This window comes from Schistocerca piceifrons, chromosome 4 (genome assembly GCF_021461385.2).
Source record: "Schistocerca piceifrons isolate TAMUIC-IGC-003096 chromosome 4, iqSchPice1.1, whole genome shotgun sequence".
NCBI classification, from domain to species: domain Eukaryota; kingdom Metazoa; phylum Arthropoda; class Insecta; order Orthoptera; family Acrididae; genus Schistocerca; species Schistocerca piceifrons.
Window position 1 is genome coordinate 817,438,679 of NC_060141.1, and position 26,462 is coordinate 817,465,140.

Consider the following 26,462-nt stretch of genomic DNA (forward strand, 5'->3'; position numbering starts at 1 on the left):
GAAGATATGGATGAGCTACAGATTACATTGGAAGACCTGAGAAACAAAACTGACAAAATCAGGAAACTCACAGACAGACAAACCAGACTGCAAACGAGAATCAACAGACAGACAATAGGAAGGGTGATTTCCAATGAAGGAAGAAGGATGAGATCTGAGAGAATGAAGTACTGGGCTGACAGCAAACTGAGATATTCTATGTATAAAGTTGGCTAGAGTGGTCCAATGAAGGCCATAAAATGTAAATAATAATAATAATGAACTGCATGCTGATTAAAATTGAATATATGAATACTGAATGTGATGCATACTAGCCAGTAAGCAACTATGCACTTAGATTTAAGTCAGTATTTAAGTGTCCTTTCAGTGAATGATGCAGTCACATCCTGGGTAAAATTGGGAACACAATAGTTACATGTTTGGTACCAAACCATAAGGGCTGCATAGAAAATAAATAATTATATGTATAAAAATATGTTTGAGTGTGATGGTGTGTATGAAAAAGATAAACATGGCATATGTGTAAAATGGTTGAATATAGATCTTATGTTACCAAATGAAAAGTGGTCAGCCCAAGCATTAGACGTCAATGTGACTGGGAAGAGCACTAAGCAAGAGTTATTATAGTACATTTGCATACAAACATAAGTTGTCTCAACATTGTTTTACACTTGCTCATTGGCATAATTCTTGTAGAGGCATATTCTTGCAAAACAGAATACACAAGAGTGATATTATGTAGCAAAAGAAGGTATGTCACTGACACTCAAGTTCACTGTTTACACTCAATGATGACACTTGTATAACACAATATTATACTCTCAGAAGGTATCAGTAAATAGTAAACATGAAGTAAGTGGACTAACATGAGTAGATAGATATGAAATGATGTACTCAATAGTTCTTTCATGATAAATGAAGGATTGCAATAGAAGAGTAAAAATGAATGATTTTTCCTGTCCACAACATTTCCTTTAGATCAGTAGACACCTCCTAGTAAACTTGTCTGAAGTGTAGCTAAATACAGTTATGTAGACTTATGGCCATTTCATGTCAAGAAGCTCTCTTTCCTCAGCATCTGTAATGATGGATAGTCACGTCAGGCCTGATGTATGAACACAGAACTCATCCACATCATCTGATAATGTTGTACACAAATATTTTGTCAACAGTGGATAATGAGATTGAAAAAATAACAACCTGTATAATGTTAAAGTAAAAAGAGAGTATGAATACAAACTGTTCAAAAATAACATTCAAAAGGGTAATGCCTGAGAGTTAAGTGTAATAAAAATAATCATGGTGAACTGAAAAATGTAATGTCACATAAAATCGAAAGAAATATACTTAAAAAAAAGAATGCCAATGCCATTACCAGGCAATAACGAACATTTATATCCTCAGCAGACTCGGGTATCAACAAGACATTCTGCCACAGAGAGGGCATGAAAATGAATAAAGGCATTGGAGATTTACCTTGAACCCATTGGTCTTTGGGATGCTGATAGCATGAGCCTGGTTCAACCACTGAAACAAGTGTATTACTAGAGTAACAAATACCTGTGCCATAAATGATGAACCTCCTCACCACAGCATTGGTGGTTCCACTATGCACAAGGCTCAGCACACCATATTGCAGCAATGGGATGAACAGTTTTACCTACTTTGGGAAATAAGTGAAATCGTAGCACACTCATGGACAGCTCAACTTAACTATAGTGTTAACAAACTCAAGTGCACATGCAGCATACATCATGTGAGGTGCACACACTGGACAATGGCGCTATAGCAGCAACTATATTCCATTTTGTATTCGTGCTGTCCCCATGCAGCAAAGATATCGTAGGGAGGTATGATTATACCTGAGTAAGTTGACAGAAATTTTAAAGCCATACTATCAATTTTTTATGTACCTCAATTGTTGTTTTTTTCACTGATCTTGGTGCCTGTAGTCTTTTCAGCTGGTGCAATTAAGACATATGTACTTGCAGTCTCCCGACATTCTGTTAGTTACATGTTCTAATATGTGGAAGTCACAAGTTTTCACTCTCCTACCAAGCTATGTCCTAATCTCTACATCCTGATGTGATAAGGACTTGCATTTTTAAATGGACTTTTTTGGAGAAGAAGTCAACAAGAAGAGAGGATAGCTGACACAGCCACATTGGGGAGACAAGGGAAATATTAACCCATACGCCAAAACTTGAAGGAATTAAGCTTGAATCAATGTTCCTGGCCTGCCACATTTCTTAACTCACACACATCCATAACTGCACATGTTTCTAAACTTATAATTTCCGGTGTAGCTACACGTGCATTAGCATAACTATGTCAGCTCTGAACAATTCACATTATCCCTCTCCCTAACCACTATACCTGAAATAATGGATGTTCTAGCCACTATCCCTTCCACCTCTCTCATGTGGTATTCCACCACCTGCCAAAGCTACAAAATATCCTCACTCATCCCTACTCCACCTCTGCTCCCAACTCCTTGCCTTATTGATCATATCCCTATAACAGACCTAGATGCAAGACCTATCCCAAACATCCTCCCACCACCATCTACCCCAGTCCAGTCACAAACATCACCTTTACCACCAGTGGCACGGCTACCTGCAAAACCAGTCATGTTATCTACAAGCTAAGCTTCAACCGGTGTGCTGAATTCTAAATGGGCATGTTAACCAGAAACCTGTCTGTCTGCATGAATGGCCACTGACAGACTGTGGCCAAGGAAGCCACTGACAGACTGTGGCCAAGGAACAGCTGGACAATCCATTTGCTGAACATGCTACCAAACAGAAAATTCTTTGCTTCAATGACTGTTTCACAGCCTGTGCCATCTGGATCAATCCCAACAACACTAGCTTTTCTGAACTGTGCACATTGGGCAGCTATCCTACTTTCCTGTAACCTGTCTGGCCTCAACCTTCGTTAGTCACTGTTCTTCATGCATGTATCCCCTCGCCTGTTTCCAGTCCAGTACTCCACTGCATTCCATTCCACCAATGCACCTATATGCTTTTTACTTCTCTCCTTTACCATTCCCTTCTCCTCCCTCTCACCATCTACGCTCCTGACTGCACCTAGCTGCCCTACACTCTCCCTATTTGACACTGTACAACCCACAAGCAGCACTTTATTGCCCTGCACCCCTACCCTCCCTGCCCCTCCTCCTCCCTTCTATACCCCCAGCATCCAGATTGATTCTCCCATTGTGCACAGTTGCTCATGGACTGCCCTTGTCAGCCAGAGACAGTGGTCATGTGTGTGTGGTTTGTATGTGTGTGTGTGTGTGTGTGTGTGTGTGTGTGTGTGTGTGTGTGTGTGTGAGATATTATCTACTCCAGAAGAAGGCCTTTAGGCTTTAAGCTTACTTGTTTAGCAGTCTTTTTGTTGTGCCTGTCCACGAGTCAACATCTCCACTATATGGTAAGTAGCAGTCTGTTCTTTCCATAATATTGTCATTATTCCATCCTGAATTTTCCATTGTTTCAGCATTATTGGAAAATTAACCACGATGGGGATGAAATAGTGTGCAAAAATTTTGTTCAGAAAAAGTCATAGAAGGAACTGATAAAGCATTTTTAAAGCTACATCTATGAAAATTGGTATTTGTCTTCTCAGATAGAAATAAAAGCTATGTGTTTCACTGTTTGTGGAAACTGAACCCACTACAGCAGTGAGCTAGGGAATGAACAGTTTTATGAAACTGTTTCACTGTGACAGCATTTTCAGAGCTAAAGGTACAAACATTTGTATTTGCCGTCTCTGTTAGAAATAACAAAAATATGTATTTCACTGTTTTCATAAATTCAATCCTTAATGTGGAGAAATAGTGTCTGACTGATTCATTGACTCATCATTGCCCTGCCCAAACCACTAAGAATAGAAACTTGAAATTTGGAGATGGTGTTGATGTTATACTGTAGGCATTGTATAGTGAGGGATTGTTCAAAATCCCACCCCTAAGGGGATGAAGTAGGGTATGAAAAGTTTTTTGAAAACATGTCACTATTAAGGCAATTTTGAAGCTGGAAGTATGAAAATTTTTATCTGATTTCTCAGGCAGAAGTAAAATAAATATGTGGTTCAGTACTGCTAGAAATTTAACCACCAGTGGGGTATAATAGTGCGTGGATTACCCTTTTTTTGACAAATCATTACCAAACAACTTCCGCAATAAATGATGAAAAGTTTTAAGAAAATACTTTTTATTATACTAAAACATTTTTAAAGGTACACATATGAAAATTGGTATTTCACTTCACGGTTCAAAATAAAGAAATATGTTAGGGGATGAAAGTTTCTATGGAAATATTGCGACAGGAAATAAAAAGACAGGATTAACCTTCAATTCCAAATAACATAATTGTTTTTGGTCAAAAGTATAGTTGGAATAGACCATGCTTCTATGGCCTTATTTAGTGTGAATAGTTTATAAAATAGTACAATCTCTGAGCAACAGAAAACGTGCATTAAAAAGATCACTCTGTGCAGACCATACAGTCTAAGCAAGTTAAGCAGTGGGCGCTGAGCTTGTATATTATGAGCAGCACAAATTCCATGTACTTGGCATATATGCCAGTAACTCCATTCTACATCGACTTTGATTCCCATACACTTCACATGAATATTCAAAAGGCAGTAAACAATGAATGATATCCTATCTTGGTGAAGCATTCTATTGTTGAGATAAGCATGAAACTCTACATGGTACATATTCATCCCACCACAAGAACATCAGAAAAAACAAAATTTTAAATTCATTTCTATACACAGTTTCTCAACACAATGCTTACACATATCTTCAAACATTTTTGTGTAGGTGCATGCTTTAATTTTTGTACTTCAAGACTTATTTATTTTTTGGCCTCTGATCAATATAATAATCTCTGTGGCATCATTTTAAATGGCTGTGGAGATTACATGTCATTCTACTTGTAGCATAGGACTGTTCCAGAAGTTACAAATAGCTTGCTTTTCTTCCTCCATGCCCTCAACAATCTCTGGTTTGAAACATCTAAAACATTTTATGATTACAAATAATCACTGGAGGTAAAATGCTGCATAACCGACTTTTTTGATTGTCTGAATTTGTCTGGCATACTTTACTCAGCACAAGTCCTCTTACAGTGAGAATGATGAATTTTCAATTCTTTACTGTGCAAACAGAGCTGATATAGTATTGTGTTAACCCAACAGGTTAAGAAAGGAAATGTAAATAAAATTTAGCTGCAGAAGAATGAAATACAATATAAATAGGAACTCAGAAACTATGTGAGGTTGTTCATAGGAACGCTATAGTCAATGGGAAGGTTGCAATGCAGGGTGACCTGTAGAGGATCAGTGATATGTCACTGGAAGGCAGCTGACAACCACTTTCAAAGACAAGATGTCCACTTCCAAATGTCACTTTTACATGTGCAACAATTTCTTTCTTGGAGAAGAGATCACTGTGTGAAAGCCTGTTCAATTTCATCAAGAAATGCTAAACAATATGGAGAGATAAATAACATACAAAAAACAAGATGCTGTGGCTGCGCTTCTGCATTTATGTGTAAAACTGAAACAGAGTCAGTTAGGCAATATTTTTTCTTCAATGGCAAAATGTAATAACATTCACAGAGAAATCATTGCTGCTAGCATAAGCCACAAATATATATAAGTTCAATGCCCCTGCTTATCAATATGACATGGAATGTATATTGGGAAACACAGGGACTACGGGCATTCACAGTTGTTCACCAAATGACCATCTCATCCCACATGTGACAACACTGTAGGGCGTGCTCTAGTCAGTGGCTCTGAAGCTATGAGAATGTGTATGGATATTTTGTTGAGTTGCAGACACATACACTGAAGTGACCATTACATATAAGCTTTTGGCCAAAGCCTTCTTTACAAAAGAAAAACACACACACACACATTCACAGAAGCAAGCACATCTCACACATACGACTGCTAGCTCTGGCCACTCCAGCTAGAATGCGACTGATATGCATTGAACTGGAGCAACAATACAGGGGGTTAGGAAGGAGGAGGGTACAGGTGGGGGAAGAGGAATCAACTCAGCCTGGCAGAATGTGCAGTGACAGGAAAAGTATCTGGAGGTGCTGTGGGGGGAGGGGGGGGGGGGGAGGGGGGGGGGGGGGGAGGGGGGGCGGTCTTGACAGAAATGCTGTTACATATAAGCTTCTAGTCAAAGCCTTCTTCAGAAAAGGGGGCAGAAAGGAGACGGGCAAACACTGGTGGGTAGGCCAACGAGAGCGAGGGTATGTGAATTATGAAGAGGTGATAGGACAGAGGAAACAGTTAAATGGAGCATGTGGGGACATTAGGTTACCATAGTTTAAGTCTGGGGTGATTGCGGAAGTGGAGAATGTGTTGTGGGGATAACTCCCATCTGCACAGTTCAGAAAAGCTGGAGGTGGAGGGGGAGGTCCAACCTTCTTATATCAACCTGTTTATGTGCCATCTAGGAAAATCTTCCTAGCCTCCTGAAACCCCAAATCCCTTGTCTAGTTAAGGTTCACTGATTGGATCTTCACGATCTGGACTCAGGGCCAGGACACCTCATCCTCATTCCTTCACATCTTCAATACCTTCTCTCTCATGCACATCTCAACCCAGCATGTCACCTTCCTGGAGATTGATCTCGTCCTCTCTGACAGCACAATCCACACTTCTGTCCAAATTAAACCCACCAACCTGCATTTTGACAGCTTCCATCCATTTCACACCAAAAACCCCTCCTGTACAGCCTCAGCACCTGGGGATGATGTATCTGCAATGAGAGGAGCTCTCTTCATCAGAATGCTGAATGTCTCACAAAGGCCTTCACAGACAGACACTATCCCCCAGACCTAGCCTGCAAACAGATTTCCTGTGCCATATCCCCACACACTCCCAATAATTGTTTCATCATCCCCATGAACCAGCTACAAAGGACCACTCCCCTCATCACGCAGTACACACAAAGATGGAACAACTGAACCACATCCTTCCTCAGATCTTTGATTATCTATCATCATGCCCTGCAGATAGGAACATTCAACCCAAAATCTTTCCAACCTACCCTAAAGTGGTATTTTGTCAACCTCCACAACATTCTCGTCCGTCCTTTTGCCATGTCGAATCCCAACCCCATAGGGATCATATCCCTGTGGAAGACACGGGTGCAAGACCTGTCCAGTCCAGCCTCCCAGCACTTCCTATTCCAGTCCTATCACAGGCTTATCCTCCCCAATCAGAGGCCAGGCCACCTATGAGAGTAGCTATGTGGTATACCAGTGGTAATCATTGCTCAGTCTTTATATTGATATGACTACCAACCAACTATCCACCAGGATGAATGTCCATTGCCAAACTGTGGCCAAGAGCAAAGTGGATCACTCTGTGGCCCAAAATGGAGCTGAACACAACATGCTTTGTTTCAGTGGCTGCTACACAACATCGTGCTCCCTGCCACCATTGGATAAGCAGCTGCCAGCAGCAAGTCATATACTCTTAGCTCATTTATTTGTTACATAGTTTAATTCTTAATTTCTTTGCATGTTTTTGGTACTTGCATTGTTTAATTCATAAATTTCGGGAGTATTATAGTATTTGAGAGTTGTAGCATTGCGTTTTAGTACCTGAATAGTGTAAAATCGCCGAGCAGTGTGTCAGCAGTGTGCAAGTAGCAGCATTACTGCATTTACTAGGCAGTCTTGTATTTTAATAAATTTTGTGTCGAATTGTTTGTGCTCTCTGTAGATTAGTTCAGATGTTCTTTGCACAACAGTTTTTAGCATGGATAGGGACTGCAACTGCTGTGTTTGGATGCAGGCTGAGTTGGCATCCCTTCACTCCCAGCTTCAGGCAGTGTTGGCTTGGGTCACACAGCTTGAAGCTGTTGCCAATGGGCATCACTGTGGGAGTCCAGATGGGGATTTGTCGGGGACGGCCAGCTCGTCCCACGCATCCCCCTATCGGACTATGACTGTGGCTGCCCAGGATACTGCCCACATTGAGGCTGATCCCTCACCTGTGGTAGAGTGGGAGGTCGTCTCGAGGTGTGGGAGAGGGCAAAAGACATTCTGGAGGGCCGAACGGAAGGCCTCTCCAGTTTGTCTGGCAAACCGGTTTCATGCTCTGTCTCAGGCTGATACTGATCTTTGGCCGGACATGGATGCTTGTCCTGTTCCAGAGGTTGCCTCTCAGTCTGCAAGATCCAGGTGGTCACAGAGGGTGGGCTTACTGGTAGTTGGGAGCTCCAACATCAGGCGTGTAATGGGGTCCCTTAGGGATACGGCAGCAAGAGAGGGGAAGAAAACCAATGTGCATTCCGTGTGCATACCGGTGGGAGTCATTCCAGATGTGGAAAGGGTTTTCCGGATGCCATGAAGGGTACAGGGTGCACCCATCTGCAGGTGGTCGCTCATGTTGGCACCAATGATGTGTGTCACTATGGATTGGAGGAAATCCTCTCTGGCTTCCGGCGGCTATCTGATTTGGTGAAGACTGCCAGTCTCGCTAGCAGGATGAAAGCAGAGCTCACCATCTGCAGCATCTGACTGTGGATCTTTGGTACAGAGCCGAGTGGAGGGTCTGAATCAGAGGCTGAGACGGTTCTGCGACCATGTGGGCTGCAGATTCCTCGACTTGCACCGTAGGGTGGTGGGGTTTCGGGTTCCGCTGGATAGGTCAGGAGTCCACTACATGCAACAAACAGCTACACAGGTAGCGGGGGTTGTGTGGTGTGGACTGGGCGTTTTTTAGGTTAGATGGCCTTGGGCAAGTACAGAAAGGGCAACAGCCTCAAAGGATGCGGGGCAAAGCCAGGACATGCGGGGACCAAGCAGCAATCGGTATTGTAATTGTAAACTGTCGAAGCTGCATTGGTAAAGTACTGAAACTTCAAGCGCTGATAGAAAGCACTGAAGCTGAAATCGTTATAGGTACAGAAAGCTGGCTGAAGCCAGAGATAAATTCTGCCAAAATTTTTACAAAAGCACAGTCGGTGTTTAGAAAGGATAGATTGCATGCAACCGGTGGTGGCGTGTTTGTTGTTGTTAGTAGTAGTTTATCCTGTAGTGAAGTAGAAGTGGATAGTTCCTGTGAATTATTATGGGTGGAAGTTACACTCAACAACTGAGCCAGGTTAATAATTGGCTCCTTTTACCGACCTCCCGACTCAGCAGCATTAGTGGCAGAACAAGTGAGAGAAAATTTGGAATACATTTCACATAAATTTTCTCAGCATGTTATAGTCTTAGGTGGAGATTTCAATTTACTAGATATAGACTGGGACACTCAGATGTTTAGGAAGGGTGGTAGGAACAGAGCATCAAGTGACATTATACTGAGTGCACTATCCGAAAATTACCTCGAGCAATTAAACAGAGAACTGACTCGTGGAGATAACATCTTGGACCTACTGATAACAAACAGACCCAAACTTTTCAACTCTGTAAGTACAGAACAGGGAATCAGTGATCATAAGGCTGTTGCAGCATCCCTGAATATGGAAGTTAATAGGAATATAAAAATAGGGTGGAAGGTTTATCTGTTTAGCAGGAGTAATAGAAGGCAGATTTCAGACTACCTCACCGATCAAAATGAAACTGACAATGTTGAGTGTTTATGGAAAAAGTCAAGGCAATCATAAAATGCGTTTTAGACAGGTATGTGCTGAGTAAAACTGTGAAGGACGGGAAAAACCCACTGTGGTTCAACAACAAAGTTAGGAAACTACTGCGAAAGCAAAGAAAGCTTCACTGCAAGTTTAAACGCAGCCAAAACCACTCAGACAAACAGAAGCTAAACGATGTCAAAGTTAGCGTAAGGAGGGCTATGCGTGACGCGTTCAGTGAATTTAAAAGTAAAATTTTATGTACCAACTTGACAGAAAATCATAGGAAGTTCTGGTCTTACGCTAAATCAGTAAGTGGCTCGAAACAGCATATGCAGACATTCTGGGATGATGATGGCATTGAAACAGAGGATGACACACGTAAAGCTGAAATACTAAACACCTTTTTCCAAAGCTGTTTCACAGAGGAAGACCACACTGCAGTTCCTTCTCTAAATCCTCGCACAAACGAAAAAATGGCTGACATCGAAATAAGTATCCAAGGAGTAGAAAAACAACTGGAATCACTCAACAGAGGAAAGTCCACTGGACCTGACAGGATATCGATTCGATTCTACACAGAGTACGCGAAAGAACTTGCACCCCTCCTAACAGCCGTGTACCGCAAGTCTCTAGAGGAATGGAAGGTTCCAAATGATTGGAAAAGAGCACGGGTAGTCCCAGTCTTCAAGAAGGGTCGTCGAGCAGATGCACAAAACTATAGACCTATATCTCTGACGTCGATCTGTTGTAGAATTTTAGAACATATTTTTTGCTCGAGTATCATGTCAGTTTTGGAAACCCAGAATCTACTCTGTAGGAATCAACATGGATTCCGGAAACAGCGATCATGTGAGACCCAACTCACTTCATTTGTTCATGAGACCTAGAAAATATTAGATACAGGCTCCCAGGTAGATGCTATTTTCCTTGACTTCCAGAAGGCGTTCGATACAGTTCCGTACTGTCACCTGATAAACAAAGTAAGAGCCTACGGAATATCAGACCAGCTGTGTGGCTGGATTGAAGAGTTTTTAGCAAACAGAACACAGCATGTTGTTATCAATGGAGAGACGTCTACAGATGTTAAAGTAACCTATGGCGTGCCACAGGGGAGTGTTACGGGACCATTGCTTTTCACAATATATGTATATAAATGACCTAGTAGATAGTGTCGGAAGTTCCATGTGGCTTTTCACGGATGATGCTGTAGTATACAGAAAAGATGCAGCATTAGAAAATTGTAGCAAAATGCAGGAAGATCTGCAGCGGATAGGCACTTGGTGCAGGGAGTGACAACTGACCCTTAACATAGACAAATGTAATGTATTGCGAATACATAGAAAGAAAGATCCTTTATTGTATGATTATATGATAGTGGAACAAACACTGGTAGCAGTTTTTCTGTAAAATATCTGGGAGTATGCATGTGGAATGATTTGAAGTGGAATGATCATATAAAATTAATTGTTGGTAAGGCGGGTACCAGGTTGAGATTCATTGGGAGAGTCCTTAGAAAATGTAGTCCATCAACAAAGGAGGTGGCTTACAAAACACTCGTTCGACCTATACTTGAGTATTGCTCATCAGTGTGGGATCCGTACCAGATCGGGTTGACAAAGGAGAGAGATAAGATCCAAAGAAGAGTGGCGCATTTCATCGCTGGGTTATTTGGTAACCGTGATAGCGTTACGGAGATGTTTAGCAAACTCAAGTGGCAGACTCTGCAAGAGAGGTGCTCTGCATCGTGGTGTAGCTTGCTCGCCAGGTTTCGAGAGGGTGCGTTTCTGGATGAGGTATTGAATATATTGCTTCCCCCTACTTATACCTCCCGAGGAGATCACGAATGTAAAATTAGAGAGATTCGAGCACGCACGGGGGCTTTCAGACAGTCGTTCTTCCCACAAACCATACGCGTCTGGAACAGAAAAGGGAGGTATTGACAGTGGCATGTAAAGTGCCCTCTGCCACACACCATTGGGTGACTTGCGGAGTATAAATGTAGATGTAGATGTAGAACCCAGGCCATCTGAATCCTCCCCTCCACTATCAGCTTTTATGCACTGTGCAGATGGGAATTATTTTTATAACACATTCTCTGTTTCTGAAATCATCCCAGCCTCAATCTAAGGCAACCTATTGTCCCCACACCCTCCACCCAACTCATACCTTTCCCTGCCCCACTCTGGATTCTTGCTCCTTTCAATGCATTTCAGTTCCAGTCTGGCTGGAGCATCTAGAGATAGTGATCATGTATGTGTGAGGTGTGTCTGATTATGTGAAAGTATGTGTTTTTCTTTTCCGAAGAAAGCTTTGACCAAAAGCTTATATGTAACAGTCTTTCTGCCGTGCCTGTCTGAAACTCAACATTTCATCTTTATGGTGAGTAGCAAGCTATCCTTTTCATAACATTGTTGACATTCCCTTTGTTTTTATGCATACTTCCTTAAGTTACAAGTGGAATTGGAATTGCCTCTCTTCATGGCTGTAGAATGTGTCCTATAAGCCAAATTCCAATAAAGCATTTAAGGAGGGTTAATCTGACATTTAAGACATGTGGTGTAATGTTTATGGTCAGTACTAGATGCTACATCTCCAGCCTCATAAAATGTTGAGTTCATTCCTCACATAAAAAAAAGGAACAGTCATACATCCTGTTGATGACAGTTCTATCTAGATGGTCAAGAAAATCTGCATTCTGGTTTGCTGTGGAAGTAAAACAACTTAAACAGTTCATCATTGTCTGAGCTATGTCTTAAAATTATGTTACAGGGCACCACTGGATAGTGTTAGGTCTGTGTAAAATTTCATGTCTCTGCCAGACATCATCTTTTCAGATCACCACTCATTCACTCATTTGCTCATTTCTACTCCTATCTCCACCTAGCGCATACTCTCTTCTCCCTCTTCTCATACCTCCCTAAGTATCTCTTTCTGTTTGCCTGTCTTTCTATGTAGCTTCTTGTGTACTTATTATATTTTTGTAGTTACTGACTTATATATCTGTATCTTTGTGTGTTGCAGGTCAATTCTACCAATAGTCTTTGTTGTATGCTTCATTTCTTTACACAATGCCCAATGCTGATGATAAATTTTGATATCGATCTACTGCCTTCATTGAGGACATTAGTAAGTTTTCTGAAATAAATTTCATTTATTATGTGTTTTCTCTCTCTCTTCTTTCTTCATTCATTAAGTACTTTATGCTTCAGTTGACCATGACAAACTTTGATTTAGTTGTGTAAGTACAATACACAAAAAGTCTGTAAAAAAAAAAAAAAAAAAAAAAAAAAAAAAAAAAAAAAAAAAAAAAAAAAAAAAACTGGTGCTATAAAGATAAAAACTTACCTAGGCCTCCCACCCAACATTTGGCTGCTTCAAAGTCCGGTGAATGAAGCTCAAATTCTTTAGTTCGTGGATCATATGTAGCTGTCAGTCTCATTCCTTTTGCATTTGTGCCATGCGAAATTTCAGTGAGAGCAAAACAACCTCCAGCCTTGTGAACACAAAAGCAATGGAACATAGTTACATTGTAATAGCTAATAATATTTCAGTACAAAAAAGTGCCCAGCCTTTTAGGTGCATGGGCACAGTTACAATCTACTCATATGAAAATGCCTCTGTAAGGCAAATCAGAAAAAAACCTATTGTTATAAGTTCCTCATCAAAGAACTGGTGTCCATTACAAAGAAGGGAGAAAATGAAACTGATTACATAATAAGACATTAAACAAGTAGCAAAATTAATAGGTGTGTTATTTCATTACCATTTAATGTTTGCTTATTATTTTCTTTAGTGATACGTTAATGTTTCTTATCTAAAAACTGCATGCTAAAGAAATCTAATATATCATGGAAATGATCACAGAAAGTTATTCAGAATCAACACTCTCATCAATGAAGGTGGGAGGACCTCTGTCTCATCATAAGATGAAAATGCAAGCTGTCCAGTATTTGTACTTTTGTTCGATATCTTAAACCATGTTATTGCTTCGACATCTGTGAATAGAAATATTATATTTTACTACGTTTAAAACTACTTGATTGGATTTTATTAATCAATAAAATATGAAGCAGAAAGTTGAGTTCGAATGTCAACAGTGCCATTATTAGCCACCACAAGTTGGAGATGTACATTGTTGGTTGCATGTTTTTGCTGCATTGGCTGGTATGATCTAAAGGTGCAGTGCTCACCTTAGGCAAACCTCAAAGTATTTATTTCTTCTCTGTGGATTTTAATTCCTACTCTAAATGTTTCTTTTATTTCCTTTACTACTTGCTCAATATACAGGTTGAATAACATTGGGGATAGGCTACAATCCTATCTCACTCCCTTCTCAACCACTGCTTCCCTTTCATGCCCCTCAGTCCTTATAACTGCCATCTGGTTTCTGTATAAATTGTAAATAGCCTTTCACTTCCTATATTTTACCCCTGCCACCTTCAGAGTTTCAAAGAGAGTATTTCGGTCAACATTGTCAAAAGCTTTCGCTAAGACTACAAATGCTAGAATGTAGGTTTGCCTTTCCTTAATCTACCTTCTAAGATAAATTGTGGGGTCAGTATTACCTCGTGTGTTCCAACATTTCTATGGAATCCAAATTGACCTTCCCTGAGGTCAGCTTTTACCAGTTTTTCCATTCATCTGTAAAGCATTTGTGTCAGTATTTCACAGCTGTGAATTATTAAACTGATAGTTCGGTAATTTTCACACCTATCAACACCTGCTTTCATTGGGATTGGAATTATTATATTCTTCTTGAAGTCTGAGGGTATTTCACCTGTCTCATAGATCTTGCTCACCAGAAGGTAGAGTTTTGTCAGGGCTGGCTCTCCCGAGGCTATCAGGAGTTCCAATGGAATGTTGTATACTCCCGGGGCCTTGTTTCAACTTAGGTCTTTCAGTGCTCTGTCAAATTCTTCACGCAGTATCATATCCCCCACTTCATCTTCATCTACATCCTCTTCAGGACTGGTTTTCGATCTGAGCTCTTGATATTCATACATGTGGTTCTCTTCTCTCTAAAAGCCTCCTTAATTTTCCTGTAGCAGGGGGATGTAAGATGAACATCAACAAGAGTAAATTGAGGATAATGGAATGCTGTCAAATTAAACCATGTGACGATGAGGGAATTAGATTAGGAAATGAGACACTTAAAGTAGTGGATGAGTTTTGTGATTTGGGGGGCAAAATAACTTATGATGGTCGAAGTAGAGAGGATATAAAATGTAGACTGGCTATGGCAAGGAAACCGTTTCTGAAGAAGAGAAATTTGTTAACATCAAGTATAGATTTAAGTGTCAGAAAGTGTTTTCTAGAGGTATTTGTGTGGACTGTAGCCATGTGTGGAAGAGAAACATTGACAATAAATAGTGTAAACAAGAAGAGAATAGAAGCTTTTGAAATCTGGTGCTACAGAAGAATGCTGAAGATTAGATGGGTAGATCACATAACTAATGAGGAGGCACTGAACAGTATTGGGGAGAAGAGGAACTTGTGGTACAACTTGACTAGAAGAAAGGATTGGTTGATAGTACACATTCTGAGGCATCAAGGGATCACCAATTTAGTACCGGAGACACTTAAAGTAGTAGATGAGTTTTGTGATTTGGGGAGAAAAATAATGTATGATGGTCAAATTAGAGAGGATATAAAATGTAGACTGGCTATGGCAAGGGAAGCGTGGAGGGTAAAAATCATAGAGGGAGACAAAGAGATGAATATGCTAAGCAGATTCAGGAGGATGTAGGTTGCAGTAGTTTCTCACAGATGAAGAAGCTTGCATGGTGAGCTGCATCAAACCAGTCTTTTGACTGAATACCACAACAACAACAACCCAATTACAGACTTTTTGTTGTTGTTGAGACCTTGGGCACTGTATAGCTTCAATTCAAAATTCTAATATTTCATGTTTGTATCATTTTCTCATAACCTATCATTGATTGTGTCACATCTTGTATGTAACAGATATATTATGTATCTTTTAAAACTTGCAATTGCTGTGTAAAATTCATATTGTTTTGTGCTTTTTTAGGAACTTTTAGTATCCCATGATTTCAATGTTTTTTTTTTTTCTATATGATACAGTTCATTCTTTTTTTCAGACACATATCAGACTTGTGTGTAACATGCCATACCAAGTTGTGAGCTACAAGTTATGTATTCTTTTCTGTCTGAGGTGTTTATTTCAGGTCAACACTGTACATTTTACAGTCATGGCATACCCAATTCAACTGCTATGTTGTGATATTGTGTTTTGTGTATATTATAACTCTTGTATCATGTTCCATTTGTTTGAATATTTTTTTCAAAGTAGCTGTTTTTTCTTAACAGATATACACATAGTAAGGTATGGTAGTGTCACAGACTATTTCGTAGGAAATAACATGTTACACGCAAGGTTTAACTTAGTCAACAAAACATGTCAGAAGATTTAGTAATGTGTAAGTTAGGCAAAAATACCGGACAGACCACTACATGAGAAATTCTGTGCAGAGACGGAACCCATGGAAGCTGTATGTCTGGGGAGTGGTATGTGTGCTAAAACCTGGTCACCTGCTGTAATGTGGGGTCACCTACTCAATGCTGGTGCCACACCAGAGGTGAATATGGCCCACAGAATGGCACTGTGTGCAATGTACAACTGGCTCCTTCTCTATGTGGAGATATGAAGCGGTGTTGATTTGCACCTTGCATAACAATTTGTTACATAGGGAACATTGCCTGTTTATGCAATTATAATACTAATCTGGTGTTCTGAAAGATGTTGATGTGAAATGTTGTTTATGATGTTGAAGAATATGTGACATAAACTGATGTCTGGGTATTTGTTGATTTGGTGACATCAGTAGGAGAACAGCCTCTCCCAAGGCTCCATGCATAACTACCAGGTGAAGAAAAATGATTAGCATGGCAGACAGGAAATGAGTAATGGATTTGGTCCACTTCTGCAAAGGAAGACCAACTTATTTATAGAAATCATGAGTATTCAGAACACTTGATGAGACAGTGTACACACTTGCACATACTACACACATAAGTACAAGCACCAATTAAATCACAGCATCACCACACTACATGTGCTTAACAAGATCATCAGTTTGTGTAGAGTAGTGATAATCATAATTTGTTGTTGGTAGCCTTTACAGAAATAACCACTAGCAGCGGTTTCTGCCTACTGAATCCTTTCAGACCTAAACTTCCTGGCAGATTAAAACTGTGAGCCAGGACGAGACTCGAACTCGGGACCTTTGCCTTTCATGGGCAAGTGCTCTACCAACTGAGCTACCCAAGCATGACTCACCACCCATCCTCACAATTTTAACAATTTTACTTCAATCAGTACCTCATCTCCTAACTTCCAACCTTCACAGATGTTCTCCTGCGAAACTTGCAGGACTAGCACTACTAGAAGAAAGTATACTGCACAGACATGGCTTAGCCACAGCCTGGGAGATGTTTCCAGAATGAAATTTTCACTCTGCAGCGAAGTGTGCACTGATTTGAAACTTCCTGGCAGATTAAAACTGTGTGCCGGATCGAGACTCAAATTTGGGACCTTTGCCTTTCGCCAGCAAGTGCTCTACTAACTGAGCTACCCAAGCATGACTCAAGACCTGTCCTCACAATTTTACTTCCACCAGTAGCTCGTCTCCTACCTTCCAAGTAAAATTGAGAGGATGGGTCATGAGTCATGCTGGCGTAGCTCAGTTGGTAGAGCACTTGCCCGCAAAAGGTAAAGGGCTCAAGTTTGTGTCTCAGTCTGGCACACAATTTTAATCTGCCAGGAAGTTTCAAATCAGTGCACACTCTGCTGCAGAGTGAAAATTTCATTCTGGGAACATCTCCCAGTCTGTAGGTAAGCCATGTTTCCGCAATATCCATTCTTCCAGTACTGCTAGTCCTGCAAGTTTTGCAGGAAAACTCTTGTGAAGTTTGGAAGGCAGAAGATGAGGTACTGGCAGAAGTAAAATTGCAAGGACAGGTCGTGAGTTGTGCTTGGATAACTCTGTTGGTAGAGCACTTGCCCGCGAAAGGCAAAGGTCCCGAGTTCAAGTCTGGGTCCAGCACACAGTTTTAATCTTCCAGGAAGTTTCAAATTAGACTGTAGAGTCAAAATGACATACCTTTCAGACCTTGTGGTCACAATTATGTAATAATAAAGTATGTTCACTAATAATTCTCTTACAAGAAATGTCATGTGCATCAAAACCCAGCATGCACATTTGTGTACATTTGTTTTAGGTATGTTCAAGCAGCTGCTGGACTCTTGTAAGCAGTCTGTGAACTACTTAGCGAATTACACTCTGTGTTTTGTATCTCCCTGGGAAGCCATTACCACTTGATGTAATTGCTATAATAGGCACATTTTAGATTTTCTTTGTGAACATTTTATGTGGTTTCGTTTTTGTGCAAACACTTAAATATGAATAATGAAAATTTCAGCAACGTCATTCATTTCATATTTGTATTATTTATCAAGTGAGTATAGCATAAAATGGTCCCCAATGCAGCAAAATAGGAATCACAACCTAAAATGTGAATCAGCTGTTTCTGCATGGCTATGGTAGTAATGTGGTGTTTTTTTTTTTTTTTTTTTTTTTTTTTTTTTTTTTTTTTTTTTTTTTTTTTTTTTTTTTTTTTTGGGATCAGCAGCAAGAAGAAGAATAAAAGGCCTATGCATTTGATATTATTTTTTTATATTAGTGCTGTTGGAGTTACAAATATTGGTAAGAAATATCTTTCTGTGGAGAAAGTCTGGGAATTGATTATAAACATTATTGAAAATGGTGAAGTTTATGAGCCGTGCTGTGGCTCATGTTGGTGCTGTTTGTAGCTTTCCACCCTCTGTTACAGGCCAGATGGTATCGTTTAGTTGGCATGGTTGCAGTTGGTTGTCTTCTTCTTGTGTTGACTGGTGCCACTCAGTTTCGCAAGCATTGCCTGCCTACTAGTGGCAGCAGCAGCAGTTATCGATATGTAGTACTGTTACCCTATCTTTGGAGCAATGTTGTTGTTTTTCCGGGTCGTGCGAGGGTGCCAGTTCAGTTGGGGACTCAGGAGGAGCCAGGTCCGTGCAGTGCGAGAACACGGTGGGACCACTGGCGACCTGCATGGACTGCTGGATGGAAGGACTGTGGTCATGAGGGTGGATGACCATGTCATAAACTGGATCCTGCAGGCTTTAAGATGAATGCATTTCAATTCAAGCAGAGAAGCCTCCATCATTGTGACATCTCGTGATTCTCCAATGACTTGGGTCAGTGTTGCTGCTCCCAGTGATGCTGAGGTGAAGAGCAGTGAGTGGATTGCTTGGGGAAAGCGGATCTGACTAGCTTTCCTCAACTGCTTATTACTATTTACTTCATTCAGCTTGTTACAGTTTCAACCAGCGGTATTTTGCATGACTGGTCTCTGCTAACACCCCTGTTACCTGCCCTGGGGGCTAGTGTATGTTACGGCAGTGTACGTTTCCTCGTCTTGCCGCTGCTGTCCAGTAAGGTGTGTAGTTTTGACAGCTTTCTTGATTGTAGACTGTTTGTGATTCTTCTACTCTGGTGGTAGTGATTCCATTCTTGTTCCAGGTGCTCTAAGCACAGTATTCTGGGTGCGTAGTGCAGTCCGCCGGTTCCAGATTTGGCGTCTTGTTCCATTCTTGCATTTGGTTATTAGATATCAAGTATCTTCAGCAAGATTATCATTAGTCATTCATTAGACTGCCACTAGTCTGAGTTACCATCCTGTAATTTTGTGGGTCAGTCCTTCTACTCATCTTGTATATAGCAGTCACCCATGCTTTTTTTCTAGTCTGTTGGGACTTTGCACTGTGTGACAGATCCCCAATACACCTGACGATTTAGTTTTTTTCAACTCTTTCAGTTGTTTCTCTATGCCAGGGTTGCCTATTACAATGTCCACCAAAACAGAGTCTGTGTGATGGTCAAACAATGGTATGTTTGTATGTTTCTCTTGGCTGCCTATCTCATTGCTCGCAAAAGTTTCTTTTTGCCGGACCTACTCAGAGGTTGATCCCTGGAGCACCATCTGTGACTGGCCCTTGTATTTTACTATTATATGTTTCTAAATTTTTTTATTTAATTGCTATTCTTGGCATTACAACAGTTTTAAATGGTTGTGCTACCAAGTTTACTAACACGCCCCCCCTTCAGATATACTGGTAAGATGGCCCAGTGATAGCCTATGAAAAACTGAAAACAGATTGAGCATAAGAATAGGAAGAAGGTTTACTGAACTGTGAGAAAGGATGCAAAATAAACAGTGAAAGATCTAAGCTACAGATATGCAAAACTGAGCAAATCTGAATAGCCACAGAGCCATTGTTACATGGTCATGGTGTTGGATTGTGAAGGGGAAGAAGCATGATCAAATCTTGTTCATGCTCTACTGTTCTACACAGGCACCAAATGTTTACCACATGACTGTTGTTCTACAACCAATGTATAGTATGACACTTTCCAAAACTACAAAAGGAGAACAAACATGTCAATAACCGAATGGGAAGTTCATTAAAAAAAAAAAAGATAAAGGCAGAGGGTGAGTGGGCCATGGGGAGATTTGAACATGGATTTGCCACTTAGCAATCCAACACTGTAAACACAGAATTGAGATGCACTGGTTCTTGCCATTCACTCAATATTGCACATCTTGAGCTTCCCATTCAATGTTTCTGTTTTGCTTCTTTTTTCAACAATTCAGTACACCTTCTTCTGTTTTCGTGCTTGAACTGTGTTCAGTTTTTATGGGTCATCCACTGGGCCATTTTACCACCAAATCTGAAGAGGGTGCAGTGGAGAGTTTCCCTTGTAAGTCACAGACAGGTGCAATGAAAGACTTTACACAGAAGCTATTGGCCTCAGCCTTCATCAGAAAAAGAGAAATACACATCATTCATTCACACAAGCAAGCACACATTACACACCAATGACTGCCAACTGTGTCATCTTGCTCCAGAATGTATTCTGGCCTAATCTGCAGGAGTTGGCAGTCATTGGTGTGTAAGGTGTGCTTGCTTGTGTGAATGAATGGTGTGTATTTCTCTTTATCTGATGAAAGCTGAGGCCAAAAGCTTCTGTATAAGTGTCTTTTAATTGTGCCTATTTGCAACTTAGTGTTTATCTTTATCTATCTTTTCCTACATCATTCATATTTAAACCTCTTCTTTAATATATTGATTCAAGTTTTGAAATTCATAATTTTCTAGTACTAAACACTAATTAATATAAAATACTTGTAAGTCAGTTACGGTTACTGGCTAATGTGGTGTACATAAGTACTTGGATGGTAGATATTATGTAAAATCATGCAACCAGTATATGTTTATGTTCATGTGGAAGTACGATTATCTCACAACAATAAATATAAAGAAGCGAGCAGGTTGTAAAGGTTTGAAAAGGGCTCTGTACCATAATACATGTCGTATGAAAAGAAATGAAGGAGGACCTACATATGTGTGGAGGAAAGCAAGTAAGATACAGCGGTACTATCTCTGTGAGAGATGTGGAATTATGTGTGAAATGTTTTTTTGAGGAAAGAGGTGTTACTGATAGTTTCTACAAAGGTGGAAAACTTCAGTGCTGTAAAGGGAGAAACTTACATGAATTTTATTACATAGCTGAATATAATTAAATAAAGATTTTTTGAAAATGAGAGAGAGTGTCTGAGTTTGTATGGTTCAAATATGAAAGGTTTATGCAGCAAAAGAATAATAGTATACAAACAGCAAGAAAAGATTATTAAGTACTCAAAATGTATCTCCACCTTTATGTTATGGAGCAGCCACAACTAATCATGTTATCATAAAACTACTTGTTTTGAGAAGAATATATTATACATAGGATTTGAAAATAAGTGTCACAAACCACACTGTTATTGTTTGTAGAGGAAAACATAATAAAATTATTCAAAATACAAAATACATATTAAATAAAAGAACTAGTAAGCCTTAAGTCTGGATGTAATTTATCCTAGGAAAAATGGGTACATGTATAATGTACAACAAAGGATGACTGGTGTATATTGAATAAAAAAGAAATGTCTTAGGACAACAAATAAAACAAAGGAAGAATCAGAATTATATATTCTGTAAAGGAAAATGTTATTCTGTTGGAGATTTAAAATAAGGTACGAACTATAATTGTGAAGATAATTAATTGTGTGCATAACTAAAATATGCATAGAAAGTTTGATTAATGAACCTGTCACAAGATCACTTGTCTAAGTGGGGGACTATGTGACATTACACACCATTCTGGAAAAGTGATGTGTAACCCTACATCTACCTTTTCAATGAATGATGCTCGCAACTATAAAAAGGCATAATATTTTAATATTTACAAGAGGTCAACTATGGTATATTTTTTTGGTATATATTTGCAAGTGGTAAGTAATGTGTAGGAAAGGCATGTGTCTTCAAGGTGGGATGACAGTTGCTTTCACTATACAAGTGGCAGTAAGTGCAGAGGCGTTTATGCATATTCTGTGGATTATCACCCTATGTCAGACAAGCACATTGGCTCTGGAGGAATAACCACAGATGATGACAGGGAAAAGCAGTAAAATCAAACAAAACAATAGATAGTTTTGAAACACATATTCGTTCTCTTTAATACTTAAATCTGAGGAGGGCCATATTTACTGTATAACTAGAAGACGAAGTCTGAGCTTTATCCACCGTCAAGACTAGATGTAAATTACAAAATATTCTGCAAACACAGCTCAAGAGAAAAACATACCTAATGAGAACATTAACAAAAAGGACCATTACAGTTTGAGGATGTAAAATTTCAACTACACATCAGTCAACAGAAATAAAGCCTGCAAATGACATTAAAGAAATGAAGTGAGACAAGCAGTGTTTGTTTGTGTGTGTGTGTGTGTGTGTGTGTGTGTGTGTGTGTGTGTGTGTGTGTGTGTGTGTGTGATGAGAGTGAAATATAACAATGATATAGTATAAAAACAGACCCACTATATATTTATGCTTGTATACTCTTCCCTATAATTTAGCGTGTTCAATATATTATTATATAAAACTTCCCACAGACAAACAGACATATATTATCTGCATCACACAGTACTTACTATCTTACATAAACAACACATACCTTCCCTTGTTCAACTTCATCAATAAAGTCATAGTGTCTTGCAGTACCCATGCCTCGAATAGTATTTATGTAAAATCCAAAGTTTATGTTGGCCTTAACAGCAAGTGATGGATCATAATGAAATATTGCAGCCACATATGCACCAGGCTAAAGTAAACACAAAATAATATTACACATATAACATAAAACAAATTATCACATGTTATTTTCCTATTCATGCTATTATACCAATAGAGTAATTTCTCAACACAAATTCAAAATAAAAACTAGAGACTAAAAACAGGAAAGAGCCACAGCCAGAGTGTCGCAGTGTGTCAGAAAATAATATAATGAATACCAGACTGTCTGAATTAAGGTACAGAATCAAAAAGAATATGAGGTATAACAAAAGATGTATGATGATGCTGAGAGATGACAAGAAGAGAAATAGAAAAAACTGGGATGAGTGAAAATTGCTTGCTCAGTTTCATCAACTAGATGAGATAAACAAGGCCAGCTGCATAATACAATATTACCACTTATGCCTTTGACTCTCTTTGCATGAGAGTTTTTTCCCACTCCCTTCATAACAAGCTATGTAAATTTTTCCCTATAAGTTTATGACTAAAACTTTAAAAGTAGCCTCAGTGTCATTTAAAATGTTGTTGTTGTTGTGTCTTCAGTCCAGAGACTGGTTTGATGCAACTCTCCATGCTACTCTATCGTGTGCAAGCCTCTTCATCTCCAAGTAACTACTGCAGCCTACATCCTTCTGAATCTCCTTAGTGTATTCATCTCTTGGTCTCCCTCTATGATTTTTACCCTCCATGCTTCTCTCCAATACTAAATTGGTGATCCCTTGATGCCTCAGAACGTGTCCTACCAACAAATCCCTTCTTTTGGTCAGGTTGTGCCACAAATTCCTCTTATTCCCAGTTCTACTCAGTACCTCCTCATTAGTTACGTGATCTACGTATATAATCTTCAGCGTTCTTCTGTAGTACCACATTTTGAAAGCTTCTATTCTCTTCTTGTCTACACTGTTTAGCATCCAAGTTTCACTTTCATACATGGCTACACTCCACACAAATACCTTCAGAAAAGACTTTCTGACACTTAAATCTATACTCGATGTTAACAAATTCCACTTCTTCAGAAACGGTTTCCTTGCCATACCCAGTCTAAATTTTACATCCTCCCTACTTTGACCATCATCAATTATTTTGCTCCTCAAATAGCAAAACACATTTACTACTTTAAGTGTCTCATTTCCCAATCTAATTCCCTTGGCTTCACCTGATTTAAGTCAACTACATTCCATTATCCTCATTTTGCTTGTGTTGATGTTAATCTTATATCCTCCTTTCAAGACACTGTCCATACCATTCAACTGCTCTTCCAAGTCCTATGCTGTCTCTGACAGAATTACAATGTCACTGGCAAACCTCAACATTTTTATTTCTTCTCCATGGATTATAATTCCTACTTCAAATTTTTCTTTTGTTTCTTTTACTGCTTGCTCAATACGGAGATTGAATATCATCGACGATAGGCTACATCCCTGTCTCACTCCCTTCTAAACCTCTGCTTCCTTCTCATGCCCCTCGACTCTTATAACTGCCATATGGTTTCTGTACAAATTGTAAATAGCCTTTTACCACTCTCACTTGAGAGAGAGTATTCCACTCAACATTGTCAAAAGCTTTCTCTAAGTCTACAAATGCTAAAAATGTAGGGTCAGTAGATAAGCCATAGGGTCAGTATTGCCTTGCGTGTTTCAATATTGCTATGGAATCCGAACTGATATTCCCCAAGTTGGCTTCTACCAGTTTTTCAATCGTCTATAAAGAATTCATGTTAGTATTTTGCAGCCATGACTTATTAAACTGATAGTTTGGGAATTTTAACACCTGTCGACACCTCCTTTCTTTGGGATTGGAATTATTATACTCTTCTTGAAATTTGGGGATATTTCACCTGTCTAATACATTTTGCTCGCCAGATGGTAGAGTTTTGTTGTGGCTGGTTCTCCCAAGGCTATTAGTAGTTCTAATGGAATTTTGTCTACTCCCAAGGCCTTTTTTATTTTTGACCTAGGTCTTTCAGTGCTCTGTTGAATTCTTCCTGCAGTATCATATCTCCCATTTCATCTTCATCTATGTCCTCCTCCATTTCCATAATACTGTCCCCAAGTACATTGCACTTGTATAGACCCTCTATACACTCCTTCCACCTTTCTGCTTTCTCTTCTTTGCTTAGGACTGGTTTTCCATCTGTGCCCTTGATACTCGTACAGGTAGTTCTCTTTCTGCCATTCTCATTTTTGAGATGTTTGTATTCCTCTTCACTTGCTTCATTCACTGGATTTTTATATTTTCTCCTTTCATCAATTAAATTCAATATCTCTTCTGTTACTTAAGTATTTCTACTAACCCTCACCTTTTTACCAAATTGATCCTCTGCTGCCTTCACTATTTCATCTCTCAAAGCTATCCATTCTTCTCCTACTGTATTTCTTTCCCCCATTCTTGTCAATTGTTCCTTAATGCTCTCTCTTAAACGCTCTACCACCTCTGGTTCCTTCAGTTTGTCAGGGTCCTATCTCCTTAAATTCCTACCTTTTTGCAGTTTCTTCAGTTTTAATTTACAGTTCATAACCAATAAATTGTGTTCAGAGTCCACATCTGCCCCTGGATATGTCTTACAATTTAAAGCCTGGTTCCTAAATCTTTATCTTACCATTACATAAACTATCTGAAATCTTCCAGTGTCTCCAGGCCTCTTCTATGTATACAATTTTCTTCCATGATTCTTAAACCAAGTTTTAGCTATAATTAAGTTATACTCTGCGCAAAATTCTGCCAAGCAGCTTCCTCTTTCATTTCTTAGACCCAGTCCATATTCACCTACTATTTTTCCTTCTCTTCCTTTCCCTAGTATTGAATTCCAGTCCCCCATGACTATTAAATTTTTGTCTCCCTTAACTATCTGAATAATTTCTTTTATCACATCATACATTTCTTCAATCTCTTCATCAGCTGCGGAGCTAGTAGGCATATAAACTTGTACTACTGTGGTAGGTGTGGGTTTCTTGTCTATCTTGGCAACAATGATGTCATTTGTAGTAGCTTATCCATGCTCTTATTTTTTATTCATTATGAAACCTACTCCAGCATGACCCCTATTCAGTTTTGTATTCTCCTGACCAGAAGTCTTGTTCCTCCTGCCACTGAAGTTCACTAATTCCTTCTAACCTATCCATTTCCCTTTTTAAATTTTCTTATCTACCTGCTCGATTAAGGGGTCTGATATTCCATGCATTGATCCATAGAATGCCAGTTTTCTTTCTCCTGATAACAACATCTTCCTGAATAGTCCACACCCAGAGATCCAAATAAAATATGATGCTGGAACTCCATCACTACATAAAATGTAAGTAACTGAAATCAGCCAATCTCATTCCTGTTCAGGTGACTTATTCCATCTGAGTCACTATGTAGAGCAGCATATTTGGTTCGATGACCTCAATCTTGTCTTTTAATATGTCTCATTGTTCACTGTTCCATCCTCCTCAATTGCCATGTTGTTCTGTGCCTAGCAGACGAGGCATCTAAAGCTGGTCATAATAGATGGCAGAAGGCAAATTAGTCAATTATCTCTGTTGAACACAATTGCCTCACACATTACAAGGCAAACAGAGACTGAATTACTTATAATACTTAACCCTTCAATTAATAATAATT

General features: G+C 39.5%; 1 protein-coding gene across 6 annotated transcripts in view; it reads right to left on the reverse strand.

The window, feature by feature from the left end:
* The window catches only part of LOC124795360 (peroxisomal acyl-coenzyme A oxidase 3-like), a 251,233-nt gene that overhangs the window by 124,445 nt on the left and 100,326 nt on the right, over nt 1-26,462 (reverse strand). For all 6 annotated transcript variants that reach the window (XM_047259361.1, XM_047259357.1, XM_047259359.1 and 3 more), the window contains 2 exons: nt 22,741-22,887; nt 12,968-13,115 (listed from right to left, as the gene is read on the reverse strand). In XM_047259361.1, the coding sequence (XP_047115317.1) occupies nt 12,968-13,115; nt 22,741-22,887 (295 nt within the window). The remainder of the gene's footprint in view (nt 1-12,967; nt 13,116-22,740; nt 22,888-26,462) is intronic.